A 15,611-nucleotide genomic window follows, 5' to 3' on the forward strand; every position below is an offset into this window, starting at 1 on the left:
CTTAGTTTTTACTATAATTTTCTCTAGTATATTTTCATGTGGGTGCCTAACAACTGAAAATTGATCTGGTACCAGCTATTGTAGGCACTGTTGCTTTTTGCCTTGCACTTTTTAACATTTATTAATAATTTAGGACTATGAAATGACTAATTAAAGAAAATATTCTTAAGAATAAAATATTTTTTGTTTTTGGCAGAGTGTACTTGCATTTGTGATGATTTTATATAGTCATTCTGGCATTATATAATGAGTGGCGAAAAATGGTCTTAAAATAATAATAATATTGTTTTGCATTATGTTTTGGTGCAATATATTGTAAAACAAAAATTGCTATTGTGACAGGCCTAGATTTTACTACCTTTAGGAGTGGACTGGCTAGACCTCATTTAACAACTTTGCATTGTATTTGGAATTGTCTAATTGTAAAAAAAAAAAAATGCACCTTAATAGCAAATATACATTTACTGGGCATATACCAAGTGTAAGCAAGACCTGGTACATGCAGACAGACACTAAATGTAAAATCACAGACAACACTTGATTTTTAACAGGGATGTTTGGTCTGACTTATTGATCCTTTTTTTTAGTCTGATGCTCAGAGGAATATTTCTGGCCATTGCTCAAAGTCTGATATTGAAGGTAAACAAAATAATTAGTTTTATTATTTCTAAACATCAAAGTTGTGCTTGGGAGTCTGATTATACTGTTTATCTGGCTGATGTGTTATCTGTTAGATGGTTCCATGCTCTCTGACGTAAACTCTGCGGTTTTGGATGTGGAGATGGACATGCACACTAGGTTTTCTATTTGGGTCTCGTTCTGTGAGATCTACAATGAGAACATCCATGACTTGCTAGAACAGCATGCAAGCAATGCTTCACGGAAAACCAACCTTCGCCTTTGTCAGGATGTCAAAGGAAACTCATTCATTAAAGGTAAAGGAATACAGGACCTTCCTCTTATCCTGTCAACAAATTAAGATGGAACAGATGGTGCATCAAAGTAAAACATGACCTCTAATATCTAATAGTGTTTGAATGCAAACAATTAATGTGGCTTTTAAAGGCATTGTTCACTCAAATTACATTTCCTCACCATTTACTCACACTAAGGTGGCTTTACCACAATTCAGCATATTTTGAAGAATGTTGGTAATCAGCTGCTCTTGACATCTATGGTAGAAACAAACAATACTACAGAACTCAATGGCTGCTTCACCATTCTTTCTTCTATCTTTTGTATTCAACAGAAGAAAGAAACCCAAAAAGGTTTTGAATGAGTGGAGGATGAGTAAATCATTTTTGGGTGAACTATCCCTTTAAGGCTAGAATGCAAATGCAATTAAAGCATCTTTACTTACATTTATCTTTATGCATCGCTTCATGGATTACCTAGGAATTAAAATGGTGACCTTGCAGGGATGTAATTATGCTCCAATAGTCCTTCATTAATTAATTAATTTAAAAAAGCATTTAATTTAAAATTGTGTAAGTAATGAAGTGACGTTTTTTTTTTAAAGGAAATACTGTGTAATAGCTCAAACTGACCAGGTGCTGGTGCTAGAGCAGCAAAAAAAAAATAACCTGCATAGGTTTAACAGAATTCTCATGTGTTACGACTTATTGTTTATTATTGAATACTTATTGAAGCCTGATATGGGGTGTGTATCTGAAGCAGACTGTGTCATTGCTCATAACTGTGCTTTTTTAAATCTTCAGATCTGAAATGGGTCCAGGTGAGCAGTGCGGAGGAAGCCCTGAAAGTGATGAAACTGGGCAAAAGAAATCAGAGCATCTCTAGCACTAAACTCAACCTGCTCTCCAGCAGAAGGTACACTATAGTATTGAAGGGCAACATAAAAGTTCTGCAACTTCCTGTTGTTCATCCATTTTTGCATAGTGGGCCCATTTGCACCTGATTTCATGTCCATATCTACTTTGTTTGATTTCTTTTCTTAGCCACAGTATTTTCTCTGTTCGAATACTGAAGGTGGAGGATGTGGGAATACCTAGAGTGGAGTCAGTCAGCGAGTGAGTGTCTATCTCTGCATGGTGTTTGGGTTGTGCCTAATGGTTTGTAAAAGTGTAAATATTTTCCTTCCAGGCTGGCACTGTGTGATCTGGCTGGATCAGAGCGTTGTGCTAAGACTCAAAATAAAGGTGAACGGCTAAAAGAGGCTGGCAACATCAATACTTCTCTGCTCAGTCTTGGAAAGTGCATTAATGCACTAAGGAATAACCAACAGGCTAGGTATACAAATTTTCTTTTTTTTTCTTTTTTTTTCCTCCTCTGTCTTTTAATCATTCTTTTTTATGTGTGTCCTTTCAGACAGCATGTTCCGTTCAGAGAGAGTAAACTCACTCACTATCTGCAGGGCTACTTCACAGGCCGGGGCTCAGCCTGTATGATTGTAAACATTAATCAGTGCTCCTCCATGTATGATGAGACGCTGAATGTGCTCAAGTTCTCTGCTGTGGCTCAGAAGGTTTGTGACACCCTATTAGGTTTTGATCTCTCTCGTTTAATTTCTGTCATCAGTTATTCAGCCGTGTGACTTTCCATCTGTGGCTTTAGGGCACCTGAGATCTATTTAATAAAAACAGAATTTATTTTCATTTGCATTTATTTATTTATTTATTTATTTATTTTTTACAAACAAATCAAATTTTACAAACTCAATCAAAATTATTTACACAGATCCATGTAAAACACTAAAAATGCTGTATTATGCATTCCAGAAAGGAGGTGATCTCATTACTGACATGTCAATTAATGTAACCTCATTTTAATAATTTATCGTTTTTTTATGTAAAATGAAAAATGAGATTTTGAGACATCAATTGTAAAAATAAAAGCTTTAAATAATTTGAAAAAAAATGTTTAAATAAAAAGATTGTAAGATGAAAAAAAAATCTTCTAACATGACGTTATGGAAAGATGGTTATGGCATCTTTAAATGACCATATTTGATGTGCAGTTTATATATGTTTGAATGCCAGTAAAATAATTCTGTATGCATAGAAGAATCTCAATATGTCAATATGAAGAGTTTAGATACAAAATACTCTAAATGCCATATGAAATTTTCCTCTAAAATTAGCATTTTTATCAGGCTCCTATGTGTAGGTTCAGTAATATTATTTTATGGCAAACATTAAGTCTTTTTTTCTGGTCTTTAAAGTAAAATATCTCAAAGCGATAACACAAAGGAGGCTGAGAAAAATGTTTATTCTTTTATGGATATTTCAGATGACGCTTAAAGGTTTTTGCATCTGAACTCTTCATATAATGATTGTAACAGGCCTACATATCAATAAGTTTTAAGGATACATTTATGATCTCCATATTTGGTGGAATGGAGGACAGAAATATTTCTGGTTTCATAAAAAAAAAATCTTTGTGTTTCAAAGTTAAATTAATGTGTTATAGTTTTGGAATGATGTAAGGATGAGCAATTGATAACTTTTTAAATTCAAATAATTCTAAAGGGGTAGTTCATTTTACCTCCAGATCAATTTCTTCTGCATAAAACAAAGTTTTAATAAAAGCTTGGGGTACCCATCATGTGTTGGAAACCCCTGATTTGCAAACTAAGGGAAAATACTGTGGAGCTTAGTGGTCACCAATCATGTTTTAAAACCTTTTTCAAGTTTTCATTTGTGTTCAGCAGAAGAAAGGAAGGTTTGGGGGGTGAGTAACTTATTTATGAGTCAACCATTTTTTTTAAAGGCAGTGCATTCTACACTTGTAGTAAATAATTATTTGTTTATATTTTTCCTGAGTAGTTTCTTGTAGCTTTATTTGGGTTAAATTTAAGCATGTTTTTTAGGTGGTGGTCCTTACCACTAAGAACATCCCAGTGGGAGTGAAAAGGAGTGCAAGAGAGGTGTCCTTCATAATCAACAATGCTGATTGCCGGGAAATGAGACGCAGCTCATTGGTACGATGGGACCCAAGTCTTGAGGATGTCCAGGAAGATTCTGACACAGAGGACGAGTATGAAGACCAGAGCGAAATCGAGGACACCATACTAAATTCTGAAGATGAATGTACAGAGACTGTGCAAATCAATAAAAAGCTTTATGAGGTAATATTTGGCATCTTACAATTTTAATGAATAGTTTCGCCAAAAAAATAAAGATTCTGACATCTCACTTTTAACTTGTTTCAAAACTGTTTTTGTACTTTTGTACAAAAATGATGTAATGAGGTAACTGGTGATCTTTAACTTTCATAGTATTTTTTATTTAATTTTTTTTTACTGTGAATGTCAAAGGTTACGGGTTTCCAGCTTTTTTCAAAATAATATTTCTTTGTGTTCTACAAAAGACAAAAACTCAAACAGGTTTGGAACAAGTCAAGGGTAATAAAATGAGAACATTTGAGCTTGAACTATCCATTTAAATCACATCTGTGGTATTTTTAGTTTTAACCTTAATCAGCTATCATTTCATATTTGTTTTTATCTGATGTTTTATAGTGTTGCTGCATTATTTGATTGTATGACAGTGAGGTTTCTCCTTCAGTATGGCTGTTTATTGTGTTTGCCATGTAAAGGGCCAGCAGCGGTTAATAGTGAATACTCAGCAGCAGTTGACAGCAGTGCAAGCCGAACTCTTAACCCTAGAAGCACGTGTTAGAGATGAAGTGACAAAAGAATTCTCAGAACTGATTTCCCAGATGCAGGAAGATTACAGGTCAGAGATTACAAGCTCCCTTGCTTAATTATGTGTAATTATAAAAAATGACAGTCCATGTTATGATTAACTTAACAGTTTCATTTTATTTTCATGCCTCTTTTTATTTTAGTGAACGTATGTCCAGAGAGCGGGAGCTGGTAGAGGAACGGTGTGAACGGAGACTGGAGATTCTCAAAAACCTTGTGGAAAAAACGGCTATGGAGGATGACCGTATGAATTCAACTGTGGCCAAATCAGAGGTTTTTATCAGTTTGATTAATAGTTTGTAGTTTTGATGATGGAAATTAAGAGTTGTCTCTCTTTCTGTGTTTAATTTAATTTGTTTGTTATTATTAAGCCCAGATATGAAGGTGATTTTTGTGTTTGTTTGCATGTATAGGAGGAGAAACGTGTCTCTCTAGACAGCCTGTTTGACTCTATGAGTGGTGACCTGGCAGGAATCAGAAATGATGCCCAGGCTGCCCAGTCCTGCTTGGTGACCTCTGATCCCAGAGTCTCAGCGACATTGCATGACCTTGAGAAAAAGGTCACAGAACTTTCAGAACAGCTCAGCATATCTCAGAATCAGCTGTTGCTCAAAACAAAGGGTGAGAATCTTTTGAAGATGAGCAGGTCTATAAAAATATGCACCTTCACACTTTCACAAATTTGTGGTGCATCCCCTTCCCCTTGTGTGTTACCATTTAATAGGGATGCTGCAATACTTGGTATAATATCAAATATATATATATATATATATATATATATATATATATATATATATATATATATATATATAGTGAAGAACATATACAATATGCAGTGTTATATTTCATTTACACTCACCGGCCACTTTATTGGGTACACCTTATTAGTACTAGATTTGACCCCCATTTGCCTTCAGGCCTGCTTTAGTCCTTTGTGGATTCAACAAGGTACTAAAAATATTCATCAGGGTTTTTGCTCCATATTGACATTATAGCATAATGCAGTTGCTGCAGATTTGTCAGCTGCACATCCATGATGTGAATCTCCTGTTCCTCCATATTCCAAAGGTGCCCTATTGCATTGAAATCTAATGACTGTAGAGGCCATTTGAGTACAGTGAACTCATTGTCATGTTTAAGAAACCAGTCAGATAATTCGTGCTTTATGACATAGCACGTTATGCTGCTGGAAACAGCCATCAGAAGATGGCACACTGTGGTCATAAAGGGATGGATATGGTCAGCAACAATACTTGGGTAGGCTGTGGCGTTGACTTGATGCTCAGTTGGTACTAATTGGTCCAAAGTGTGCTAAGAAAATATCCCCCACACCATTGCACCACCACAACCATCCTGAACAGTTGATAAAAGGCAGGATGGATCCATTCTTTTGTTGTTGATGCTGCCATCCGAATGTCGCAGCAGAAATCGAGACTCATCAGACCAGGCAACGTTTTTCCAATCTTTTATTGTCCAATTTTGGTGACCCTGTGCCAATCATAGCCTCAGTTTCCTATTCCTTTCTGACAGAAGTGGCACCCAATGTGGTCTATTGCTGCTGTAGCCCATCTGCCTCAAGGTTGGAAATGTTGAGATGCTTTTCTGCATACCTCGGATGTAACAAGTGGTTATTTGAGTCACTGTTGCCTTCCTATCAGCTCGAACCAGCCTGGCCCTTCTCCTCTGACCTCTGGTATCAGCAAAGCATTTGTGCCCACAGAACTGCCGCTCACTGGATATTTTCTCTTTTTTTTGGACCATTCTCTTTTAACATTAGAGATGGTTGTGCATGAAAATCCCAGTAGATCAGCAGTTTCTAAAATACTCAGACCAGCCCGTCTGACACCAACAACACCATGTATAAAGTCACTTAAATCACCTTTCTTCCCCATTCTGATGCATGTCTTGACCATGTCTACATGCCTAAATGCATTGAGTTGCTGGTATGTGATTGGCTCATAAGAAATTTTCGTCAACGAGCAGTTGGACAGGTGTACCTAATAAAGTGGCCAGTGAGTGAGTTTATGAAACTGAAAACTTCTGTGTTAGGTTTGTTTTACTATTATCTTTTACATTGTATTCATTTTGTACAGAATTTTTTATTTTATTAATTTATTTTTTTTGACTTTTTTTTATTTTTTATTTTTTAATTTTTTTTTACAGTACATTTTATGTACTGAACTGTTCTGAAAGTGTACCAGAAAACCAAACCGAATGATGAGAAGTCTGTATTGTTGTACCCCTACAATATAGGGTCCCCATGGTTTTGGTATCTTCCAGTTATCAAAAAGCTATTTTCCTCTCAAAACATAAAACCTGCAAAATTATTATTAATGCAGGCTTTTAAAAAGTCTTTATTGGCCCCTGCACAAATTAAAGCTTTAGAATGGCTAAAATCATAAAATGTTGGGGGAATTTATTCATATTGGCAATGTTTATTTTTTTACACCCTCAAAAGCTCACAAATGTATTTTTGTTGGTCCAGACTTTTATGCATAATCTTTAACCAGAAGTTCTGAGAGCCCCCTATTATTAAATTTGCATGCTTTTACAGTAAAACTGTAACCACATACGCTTGATTAGTTCACTTACCAACCTACCAGGCTTCCTAATCACTAGATCTAACATCAAACCCCATACTCCCTCACAGAGCTTGAAACCCAGAGCCGGCTGTCAGATGAACTGGAGGAGGTGAGGAAGGTAAACAACACCACCATAAACGGCTTCTGCCACTTTAACATGCAAAATGAGGACAAGACTGCCAGTTTATGCATCACTGTTTTACACAAGCAATCCCAGGTTTTCCTTTGAAATTGTGCATTTAGTAGTGATGTTGTGGCTTGTTGTGCTGATTTTAGACTCTGGAGAGCCACAGGGAAAGAGAATTTAATCTGAGTGACATGTGCAGACAGAAGGATGAGATGATTGCCAAACTCCAGGCTACTTTGGACCAGCATGTAGAAAGAAAGGCTGAGGATGTGAGTGAATGTATAGACTTTTTAATGTTCGGCATTAATAGATGCATGCTTCTGTTTCACTTAAGTTTGAAAGTCTGCATTTATTTGGTTTGCATATAGTTAAACCGTAATATTGTAGAATATTACTGCATTTTAAAACTTCGTAAATTTGAATATTTAGCTAAATTATTCAGTCACAATTTAATTTGAGTCTGTTTGTTGAATTTAATTGCATTGCATCTACATGCCAACTAATTCTCATTAGGTTATAAGTACTGTTGTGCAGACTGTTGAGTTGATATATACTTGCAAAGTCTTTTATAGTCAGTTAAATGTCTGTTGAAGGAGCGGTATCTACAGATATTAAGTAGACAGTCTACTAATACTCAAATGGACCATCAAAATAAAGTGTTACCAATTATTCTTATGTAAAAGAACATTATGTAGTTTATTCCATTGATGGCAATGCTAAATATTTCATCAGTCATTAAGTCAGTCTTATATGATTCTACAGAAATATTTAATATAATGTTCTGATTTAGTGGTGGGGGATCATTTTTTTTATTCTATTAGTAATATCAGTTGTGAAAACACATTAAGCTTAATTGCAAATAATATCATTAATACTTTTGAACACTAGTCTATTTTTTCTGTGAAAGTTCAAGGATTATGTCAAAAACTATCATTGTTTAGTGTTTTATATGGAGTTTGACAGCTTTTTGATACCAAGAACCACTGTAATGAAAAAAAATTATATATTCTAGTTTTTCTACAAAACACAATATATATTGATTTGGACTAAAATAAGCCTAAAAAAGACAGTGTAAATTTATCATCCTAATTATTAAACATTTTAGTTATTTATTTTTATTACAAATTTCCAGAGAGCTCAAATGGACTCTGTCCAAAAGAAGGTCATCCAGTGCTGTTGCACCATTAAAGAGCCCCTCAGCTCCCGGAATGAAACCAGAAAGCGACGTCAGGAAGGGGAGGGGCTTGAAGGACAGCCCCCGCTCAAGAAAGGTACAGACTCCGCTCCTCATCCCGAAAAAGCCCTCCCATCGTTTGTCACAACCAGAGCTGCTGGCCGAGAGAATCGGGCCAAAGGACGTCAATACCTCAGAACTCGAAGAAGGCTTTCGAGTGTAAAGAAATAATCATAATAAACGTGTTTTGTAAAGTTACCCCAATGCATATTAAGCCCTGTATTCTGAAATACTTCTGTGAAGTGTACTGTTTTTATGAGCTCGACTGAATAAAGTATTTTTATTTTGCACATGGAGAACATTGCACAAACTTAAAAGCACTGTAGGTCATATAAGAACATGCAGTGTCAAGGATGCTTCTATTTCCTCTCAAAAAGAGAGGAATGTTTCTCATGGTATCAAAGTGTCCCAGACACACATGAGGTGCTTCCTGAGAATAAACAGGAAGCTTTCAGACTGAGTGCTTCCAATTCTCTTTTATCTTCAGATTGAACATTTATTTTACTGCCCGATGTGCAAGTAGTGCACTCTAGATGAAATTAATTACTGGCTTTGTTGCCAGACCAATAGTAGTAAATATGCTTGGTTGTACTAAGCTAATCTGAATGTCAATATGAATTTGTTAAATGATCTATTTTGAGAACATACACAGTAAAATTGCATGCCACAGACACATCAAAACCAATATAAATATATACATACCTTATAAAGTTTTCTCAATTCTTTGTAGGCCCCCCGGAGGACTTGAAAATGCCTGAAGATGAAGCAGATGATGGGCGGGAAGACTCCGCCCTTCTTGAGGTCAAAGGTCAGCTGGAGTGTTGCCTTGCTGAAGCCAAACAAAAAGACAAGCAGATCACAGACCTTGAGCAGGAATGCCACAGATTACAAGTGTGCATTCAGGATCAAAAGTCAAATCTGGATGAAAGAGTGTCACAGGAACATATTCTGAAAGAAGACGTGTGTCAGACAACATTGGAAAGCAAACAGATGGCAACGGCTGTGGATTTTAGCAATCTGAACGTAGCAGTTGCATCCAGATGTAGCAACACTACAGGTGCGTTTGCTGCTAAATCACTAATGGCTAAGCGAGATCTTGAACTGAGAGAAAAGAACAAACACATCTTGACTCTTGAAAAGGAAATTGCGCTAATGAGACAGAAAGCAGAACACACATCTGACTATGAAAATCTCAAAAAACTCAACTCTGAACTGCAAGCTGAGGTCAAGAGCTTATGTAAGGTCAAAGCTGAACTTAAGGAGAAGATTACATGCCTTCAGAAGGAGAAGGAGGGGCTTGAAGATAAGGAGGTGGGGCTGACAAACCCTAACACTCTTGGATTTAAAAGTAAAGAGAGAGATAACCAAACACACCTCATGCTGTCTGGAAAGGAGGCTGAAATTGCACTGAGAGAGAATGCTCTAACTTTAAAGGAAACTCAGCTTTCAGCACTACAGAAGAGTCTGAAGCAAACACAGGAGCGTCTGGAGGAGGAGGAGATGCAGGCGGTGCAGGAGGCGCGCAGGAAGGAGGTGGAGAGGAGGAGAGAGATCCTGGCTGTGGCAGAGGAGGCCATCGCTCAGAAAGATGCAGAGCTACAGAAGAGACAAGAAGAGATCAGCAGGTCAGTTGTCTGCCTTGTAAACATTAGCACAATTTTCTAAAACACAAGTTGCATTATAATTGGCTGTTTACTTATTCACACAGAGGCAATTCTAGGTTTTTTTTTTCTTTTGCACAAAATTAAAGAAGATTTTAAGCTCAAATTGATTCATAAAATGTCAATGGCAGCAGACACTGAAAGTCACACAAACATACATGCTCAGCAAATAGGATACCTGTGGCTGGTGATATGATTAAATAATGTTCAATCTTTTGCGTTGATTGGTACGTTTCAAAGACTAAGTATCGTGAGTATAGAGTATTTATTTTGTTTTGTATTGTAAATTTTATAGAGTATTTCGGTTTGGCTGAATTACAGTGCTTGGAATAATTGAGTACACCCCATTTTGAAAAGTGAATATATTTATCCATTTTTAAGTGAATATAGGCAATTTACTTTGGTGCATTTACTGTTTTATTAAACAGATATTTATTACAATAATATTTTTGTCACCAGACATATTTAGAAATTGAAAGATAATAAAAAAAAAAATCTCTTTTTTTTACATTTTATTTAATATTTTTCTAAACATATAAATTTGGGTGTACTCGTTTTTGTACCATTATTGTAAGATATTTTGTTAGATAAGCTCCAGATTTTGCTTCAGTGTTCACTAATCTATTGTATATGCAGAAATATAATATTGTATAGCTTCCTGTTAAAAATATGAATTTAAAAGAGAGATTTGTGAGGGGTGTACTTTATGCTGAGCACTGCATATGCTCTGTAACTCTTGAGGTGCTGATTGCTGTTGATTTGCGTCTTGGATTGTCTGAAGTTTAGAACATTTAAAAACATTTTTATTTTGGGTTGAATTGTTACTTTTTATATTACTTAATGTGGGATATGTTTTAAATATGCTATCATTCAAAAGTTGAAAGAAATTAATACTTTTAATTAAGCACAGATGCATTTTGCAATTGATCCAAAGTGATTGAAGAATTGTATGCTTGCAATTTTTATTTATTTAAAATTTTGATTATTTTATTTAAATATTTATTTTATTTCTTGGGGTCTTAAAATGTCTTAAATCTCAAAAGTATATTTTAGGCCTTAAAAAGTCTTAAATGTACTGAATAGTTTTGTTGTAGATTGTAAATCTTTTTAACAGATCTTAATTTTTCTTTGCTTACGTATAGCTACCCAATCTGTTCATTAACATCCATATAATCACCATCAATCATAATCTCGAGGAAAAAAAAAACGTAACTTTTTATTTAAAAACAGCATTAAATTATTTTCCTTGAAGTTACATTTGCGTAAATGTTCTCCAAGAATTTACTGCTGTTATACTGACCTGATCTATTATTTTTTATCATTATTAAATTATTATTGTAATTGTAGACTGAAGAAATCGACTGCTATGTTTTGTTCTAATCTTGGTTAGAGTTAAAGTGTTTGTTAATGGATATTTTGATAATGAATAAAACATATTCAAACAAAACTATTATTTAAACTATTTTTATTAAATGCATTACATTTTTATTATTTTTTGATAGGGCAAGTGAAGATCTTTTCTAACTGGGTTATTTCAAATAATCTTTAGCATTTAGCCCAGTATAAGTCTAAAATTTTATTCATAATGGTCTTAAAAATGTCATAAGTTTACTTTGTGAAACATGCAAAAACCCTGTTCTTACATTTTTTTTTCTTTATACTTTTTACATTTCTTTTGTATTGTACATTAATAAATTGAATATTATTCTTGCAGATAAGTACCATTGTTTTAATAAGATAGTAAATGGCACATCTGTTTTAACCCTTATAATAAAAAATAATGTTTTTTGAGTAAAAAATATATATATATTTCTCAGCCATCACAGTAATCTGATCATAGGGGCTAGTTCAAATACCATATTTTTATATATACCCCTTTTAACAGAGCTTGTTTTTGGAACTACATGGTGTTAGGAATTAGCTTTCCTTAAAGTACTGACAGTCTGTCCAAACACTAAGTGATCAGGATAACATCTAACAGCATGAGAAATTGTGTTGCTTATACCCTGAAATGCAGTCCATTGATTGATTTTCAAAGTTATTGCCCACGATTTCTGCTTCTTTTCGATTAATGATCCTTGCACACAAAAAGACAGTGATTTATTTTAGTAGTTTGATAGCTTTTTGTGTTTTTCTTTTACCCAATTTAGACAAAAAGGCAGTTTACATGTATAATTATCATTAAAAAGTGTGGTTGGTTCCTTTTCTATAAAGGTCTGTTTTTAACCCTAGCTAGTGGTTTACCTGCATAGATTTTATCTATTGGCAAGGGTGGTAATATAATATAACAATGATTCTAAAAGTATACAGAATTGACATTGTTTGTGGAGAACTATAGTAACGATTTAAAAAGAAAAACCTACTACTACTACCAAATCTGCATGATAATGGAAAAATTGCGATATGTTATTTTTCAGCGATAAATATTGTCATATGATTACAGTTTCACAAGATGGTTTGAATAGCACTATTTGTCAGTTTTCTTGGGAGTCTAGTATTCAGGTTCAGAAATTAAATAATCGTAATGCGAACAATGATTTCTTACTTTGCTCTTTTTATGTTTCTAGTCGAAATCTTTTAAATTCCTAGATCAAGTAGAAATATTATTTTATTTTGCCTTTAGAACAAAAATCTGAAAAATGTAGGAGTTTTTAATTAAAACAAACTAAATTATCCACCAATGAGATTTGTTAGGTTTAACAACTTAAATAATCCCACCAGGGCCAATTAATTAAGGCAGTAGTATATATATATATATATATATATATATATATGTATATATATATGTGTGTGTGTGTGTATATATATATATATGTATATATATATGTGTGTGTATATATATATATATATATATATATATATATATATATATATATATATATATATATATATATATATATATATATAATTTTTTTTTCTCCTCTAATGGAAAGTGAGGAGAACCAGCATAAAAAGTAAAAGCTTAATGTACTCTCAATATAGGTACTAGGTAGTATAAAAAGTTCTCAGTATGTTTTTTGTGAAAAACTGTGAGTTCAGTTTCTTTAGAACATACATTCTCTGATGATACTTGTATTCCTGTAGTGTTTTTAAACTTGTTTTCCATTAAAAAAATCTTTTCACAGGTAAATAAAAGGAGGTGAATAAAACAATCTTGTTTTTGCTTTAAAATGTAGGGTGTTTGCAATTATAAATAAGACAAAAATTAAAGGTAAGTAAATAAATACAATTAATCATTGTTACTCCTCTAAGCATCGTCATTTTTTGTGCCAAAATGTGTTAAACTATCTTGAAATGCTAAGCCACAGGCCTTAAAACACATGCGAATGATAAACTTTCACCCTATTATAGTATATAAACCTAGCAGTGACTCTACAAACCAAATGTTTTCTGTAGCTCATGGTCAACTATAATTCACACTCAATATTAAAGATGTAGCGATTTGACTGTTGCACATGTAAACATTACGATATACATGCTGAAATGACCTATTGTGCAGCCCTAATACCTACCTTGCAAGTTGCCTTTACATCAAATAATTTAAAAAAATCTATGTTAATCAGCCAGTAGTTAAAATATAATAGAATTAGTAAAAAGTTTTATTTGTAACTGAATAAGTAAAAGACGAACCCATTTCTTAATTGAGCAAGCGCTTAATGATTTAAAAAGTGTCGTTTTCCAATTAAACACATTGATATGCTTGGCTTGATTTGATTCATTGTTATTCATTCTGTGTTCCTGTGTTTTGTTTTTCATCTCTTAGGTTAAAAGAGGAGATTAAAACTAGCGAGTGTAAGATGAGCAGTCTGACTGTTGATCTGCGCAGAAGGGAAGATGATTCATCTGATCTTCGGGAAAAACTTTGTGACTCAAAGAAACAAATACAGCAGGTCCAGAAAGAGGTGAGAACTCCCACTGTTTTGAACATCTTTACTGTCCGAGCTGAAACATGTCAGAACTTGCATTGAATCAATCCGCTGTTGACCTGTCCTAAAACTCTTTTTGTGCTCTGATTTAGATTTCGTCCATGCGTGAAGCTGAGAAATCTCTACGACTGAAGCTCAGCGATCTAGAAAAAACGAAAGTGCAGCTCCAGAATGAGATCGCCAACAGAGATCGCACCATCAACCAGTTAAAAGCTGTAAGCATGTCCAGCAATTGATTACCTAAACCTACAGATAGATTTCCCAATATGAATGGAAGGGCATCCGCTGTGTAAAACATATGCTGGATAAGTTGGCGTATCCAGCATATGTTGTGGTGACCCCTAATGAATGAAGGGATTAAACTGAGGGAAAACGAATGAATGAACCTACAGGTAGCGAAACATTAATTAAATTTGTTATGGGACTTGAATGTGTTCGCTTTTCTTAAACAGGAACGATCCTCTGGTTCAAAGTCAGATGAGAATCTGCTGCTCTATCAGAAAGCATGTAAAGGTATCTCTTCTGCATCATTGGTTTCGTGTGTGACAACAAGCAGCAACACATCTATTAATGTATGTATTAATGGCCTCTAGATCTGCAAGAGCGTGAGCGTGTTATTGAAGACATGCGCTTGGCTCTGACAGAACAGGAGGAAACACAGACACAGCTGGACCTTGAGTTGGACAACAGAAACGCTCGGATTGATGAGCTCACTCAAGGTACAGGATAAATGGAGAGTATTGCAATCATGTTTGGGCTTAAATGATGCTCTGTGGTGAGCAGAATCTACTCTGACCAAGTTACAGGGCTGTAACAGGTCTTGGAATTTTTGGAATATCATGGAATTTTACAAGGTCTATTACAGACATTGATAGTCAGGGATTTATTTTTTTTTGTCCAAGTCATGGAATTTCAGGGAATTTTACTTATTTTTAGCTTAATTTTTTCATTTATTAAATGTGCTTTGTCTATAAATTGTACAGAAAACGACACTGTTTCAACCCTATTGTTATGGTTATATGCTAATTTATCTGAGTTAAATTATCTATTGTTTTTCTTCTCATAGTGGCTATTAAAGTTTTCCAGTTTTGATACTCTTGTTATATTAATATATTATTTTTATGTTTTATATATATATATATATATATATATATATATATATATATATATCCCTGTTTTTCAGGACAAAGCAATGGTTCTGAAAAGATTTGGTGTGTCCTAGTATTGTTTCATTGAACAACTGATTTAAATTACAAATACTAAATATGCAGAGGTGGATTTAGTCACACTATTACACAGCCTGTCATTTTTCAGCTTGATTTCAGTATAGGCTGTTTTAGGACTAACAAAAATTTTCTGAAACGTACAGGATGTTTTGTTGTCCTTGAACACCATAAAATCCAAAAACTAAAATC

General features: G+C 34.3%; 1 protein-coding gene across 2 annotated transcripts in view; it reads left to right on the forward strand.

Moving 5' to 3' along the window:
• The window catches only part of kif20ba (kinesin family member 20Ba), a 38,957-nt gene that overhangs the window by 3,383 nt on the left and 19,963 nt on the right, over nt 1–15,611 (forward strand). For both annotated transcript variants that reach the window (XM_087290449.1, XM_087290450.1), the window contains exons 7-24: nt 588–639; nt 735–935; nt 1,719–1,830; nt 1,959–2,030; nt 2,104–2,250; nt 2,329–2,485; nt 3,830–4,087; nt 4,558–4,697; nt 4,810–4,939; nt 5,080–5,287; nt 7,317–7,366; nt 7,525–7,644; nt 8,508–8,646; nt 9,340–10,234; nt 14,034–14,172; nt 14,289–14,411; nt 14,649–14,709; nt 14,790–14,915. In XM_087290449.1, coding sequence (XP_087146575.1) covers nt 588–639; nt 735–935; nt 1,719–1,830; nt 1,959–2,030; nt 2,104–2,250; nt 2,329–2,485; nt 3,830–4,087; nt 4,558–4,697; nt 4,810–4,939; nt 5,080–5,287; nt 7,317–7,366; nt 7,525–7,644; nt 8,508–8,646; nt 9,340–10,234; nt 14,034–14,172; nt 14,289–14,411; nt 14,649–14,709; nt 14,790–14,915 — 3,130 coding nt within the window. The remainder of the gene's footprint in view (nt 1–587; nt 640–734; nt 936–1,718; nt 1,831–1,958; nt 2,031–2,103; nt 2,251–2,328; nt 2,486–3,829; nt 4,088–4,557; nt 4,698–4,809; nt 4,940–5,079; nt 5,288–7,316; nt 7,367–7,524; nt 7,645–8,507; nt 8,647–9,339; nt 10,235–14,033; nt 14,173–14,288; nt 14,412–14,648; nt 14,710–14,789; nt 14,916–15,611) is intronic.

This window comes from Danio rerio, chromosome 17 (assembly GCF_052040795.2).
Source record: "Danio rerio strain M-AB ecotype USA chromosome 17, GRCz13ab, whole genome shotgun sequence".
Classification (NCBI taxonomy): Eukaryota; Metazoa; Chordata; class Actinopteri; order Cypriniformes; family Danionidae; genus Danio; species Danio rerio.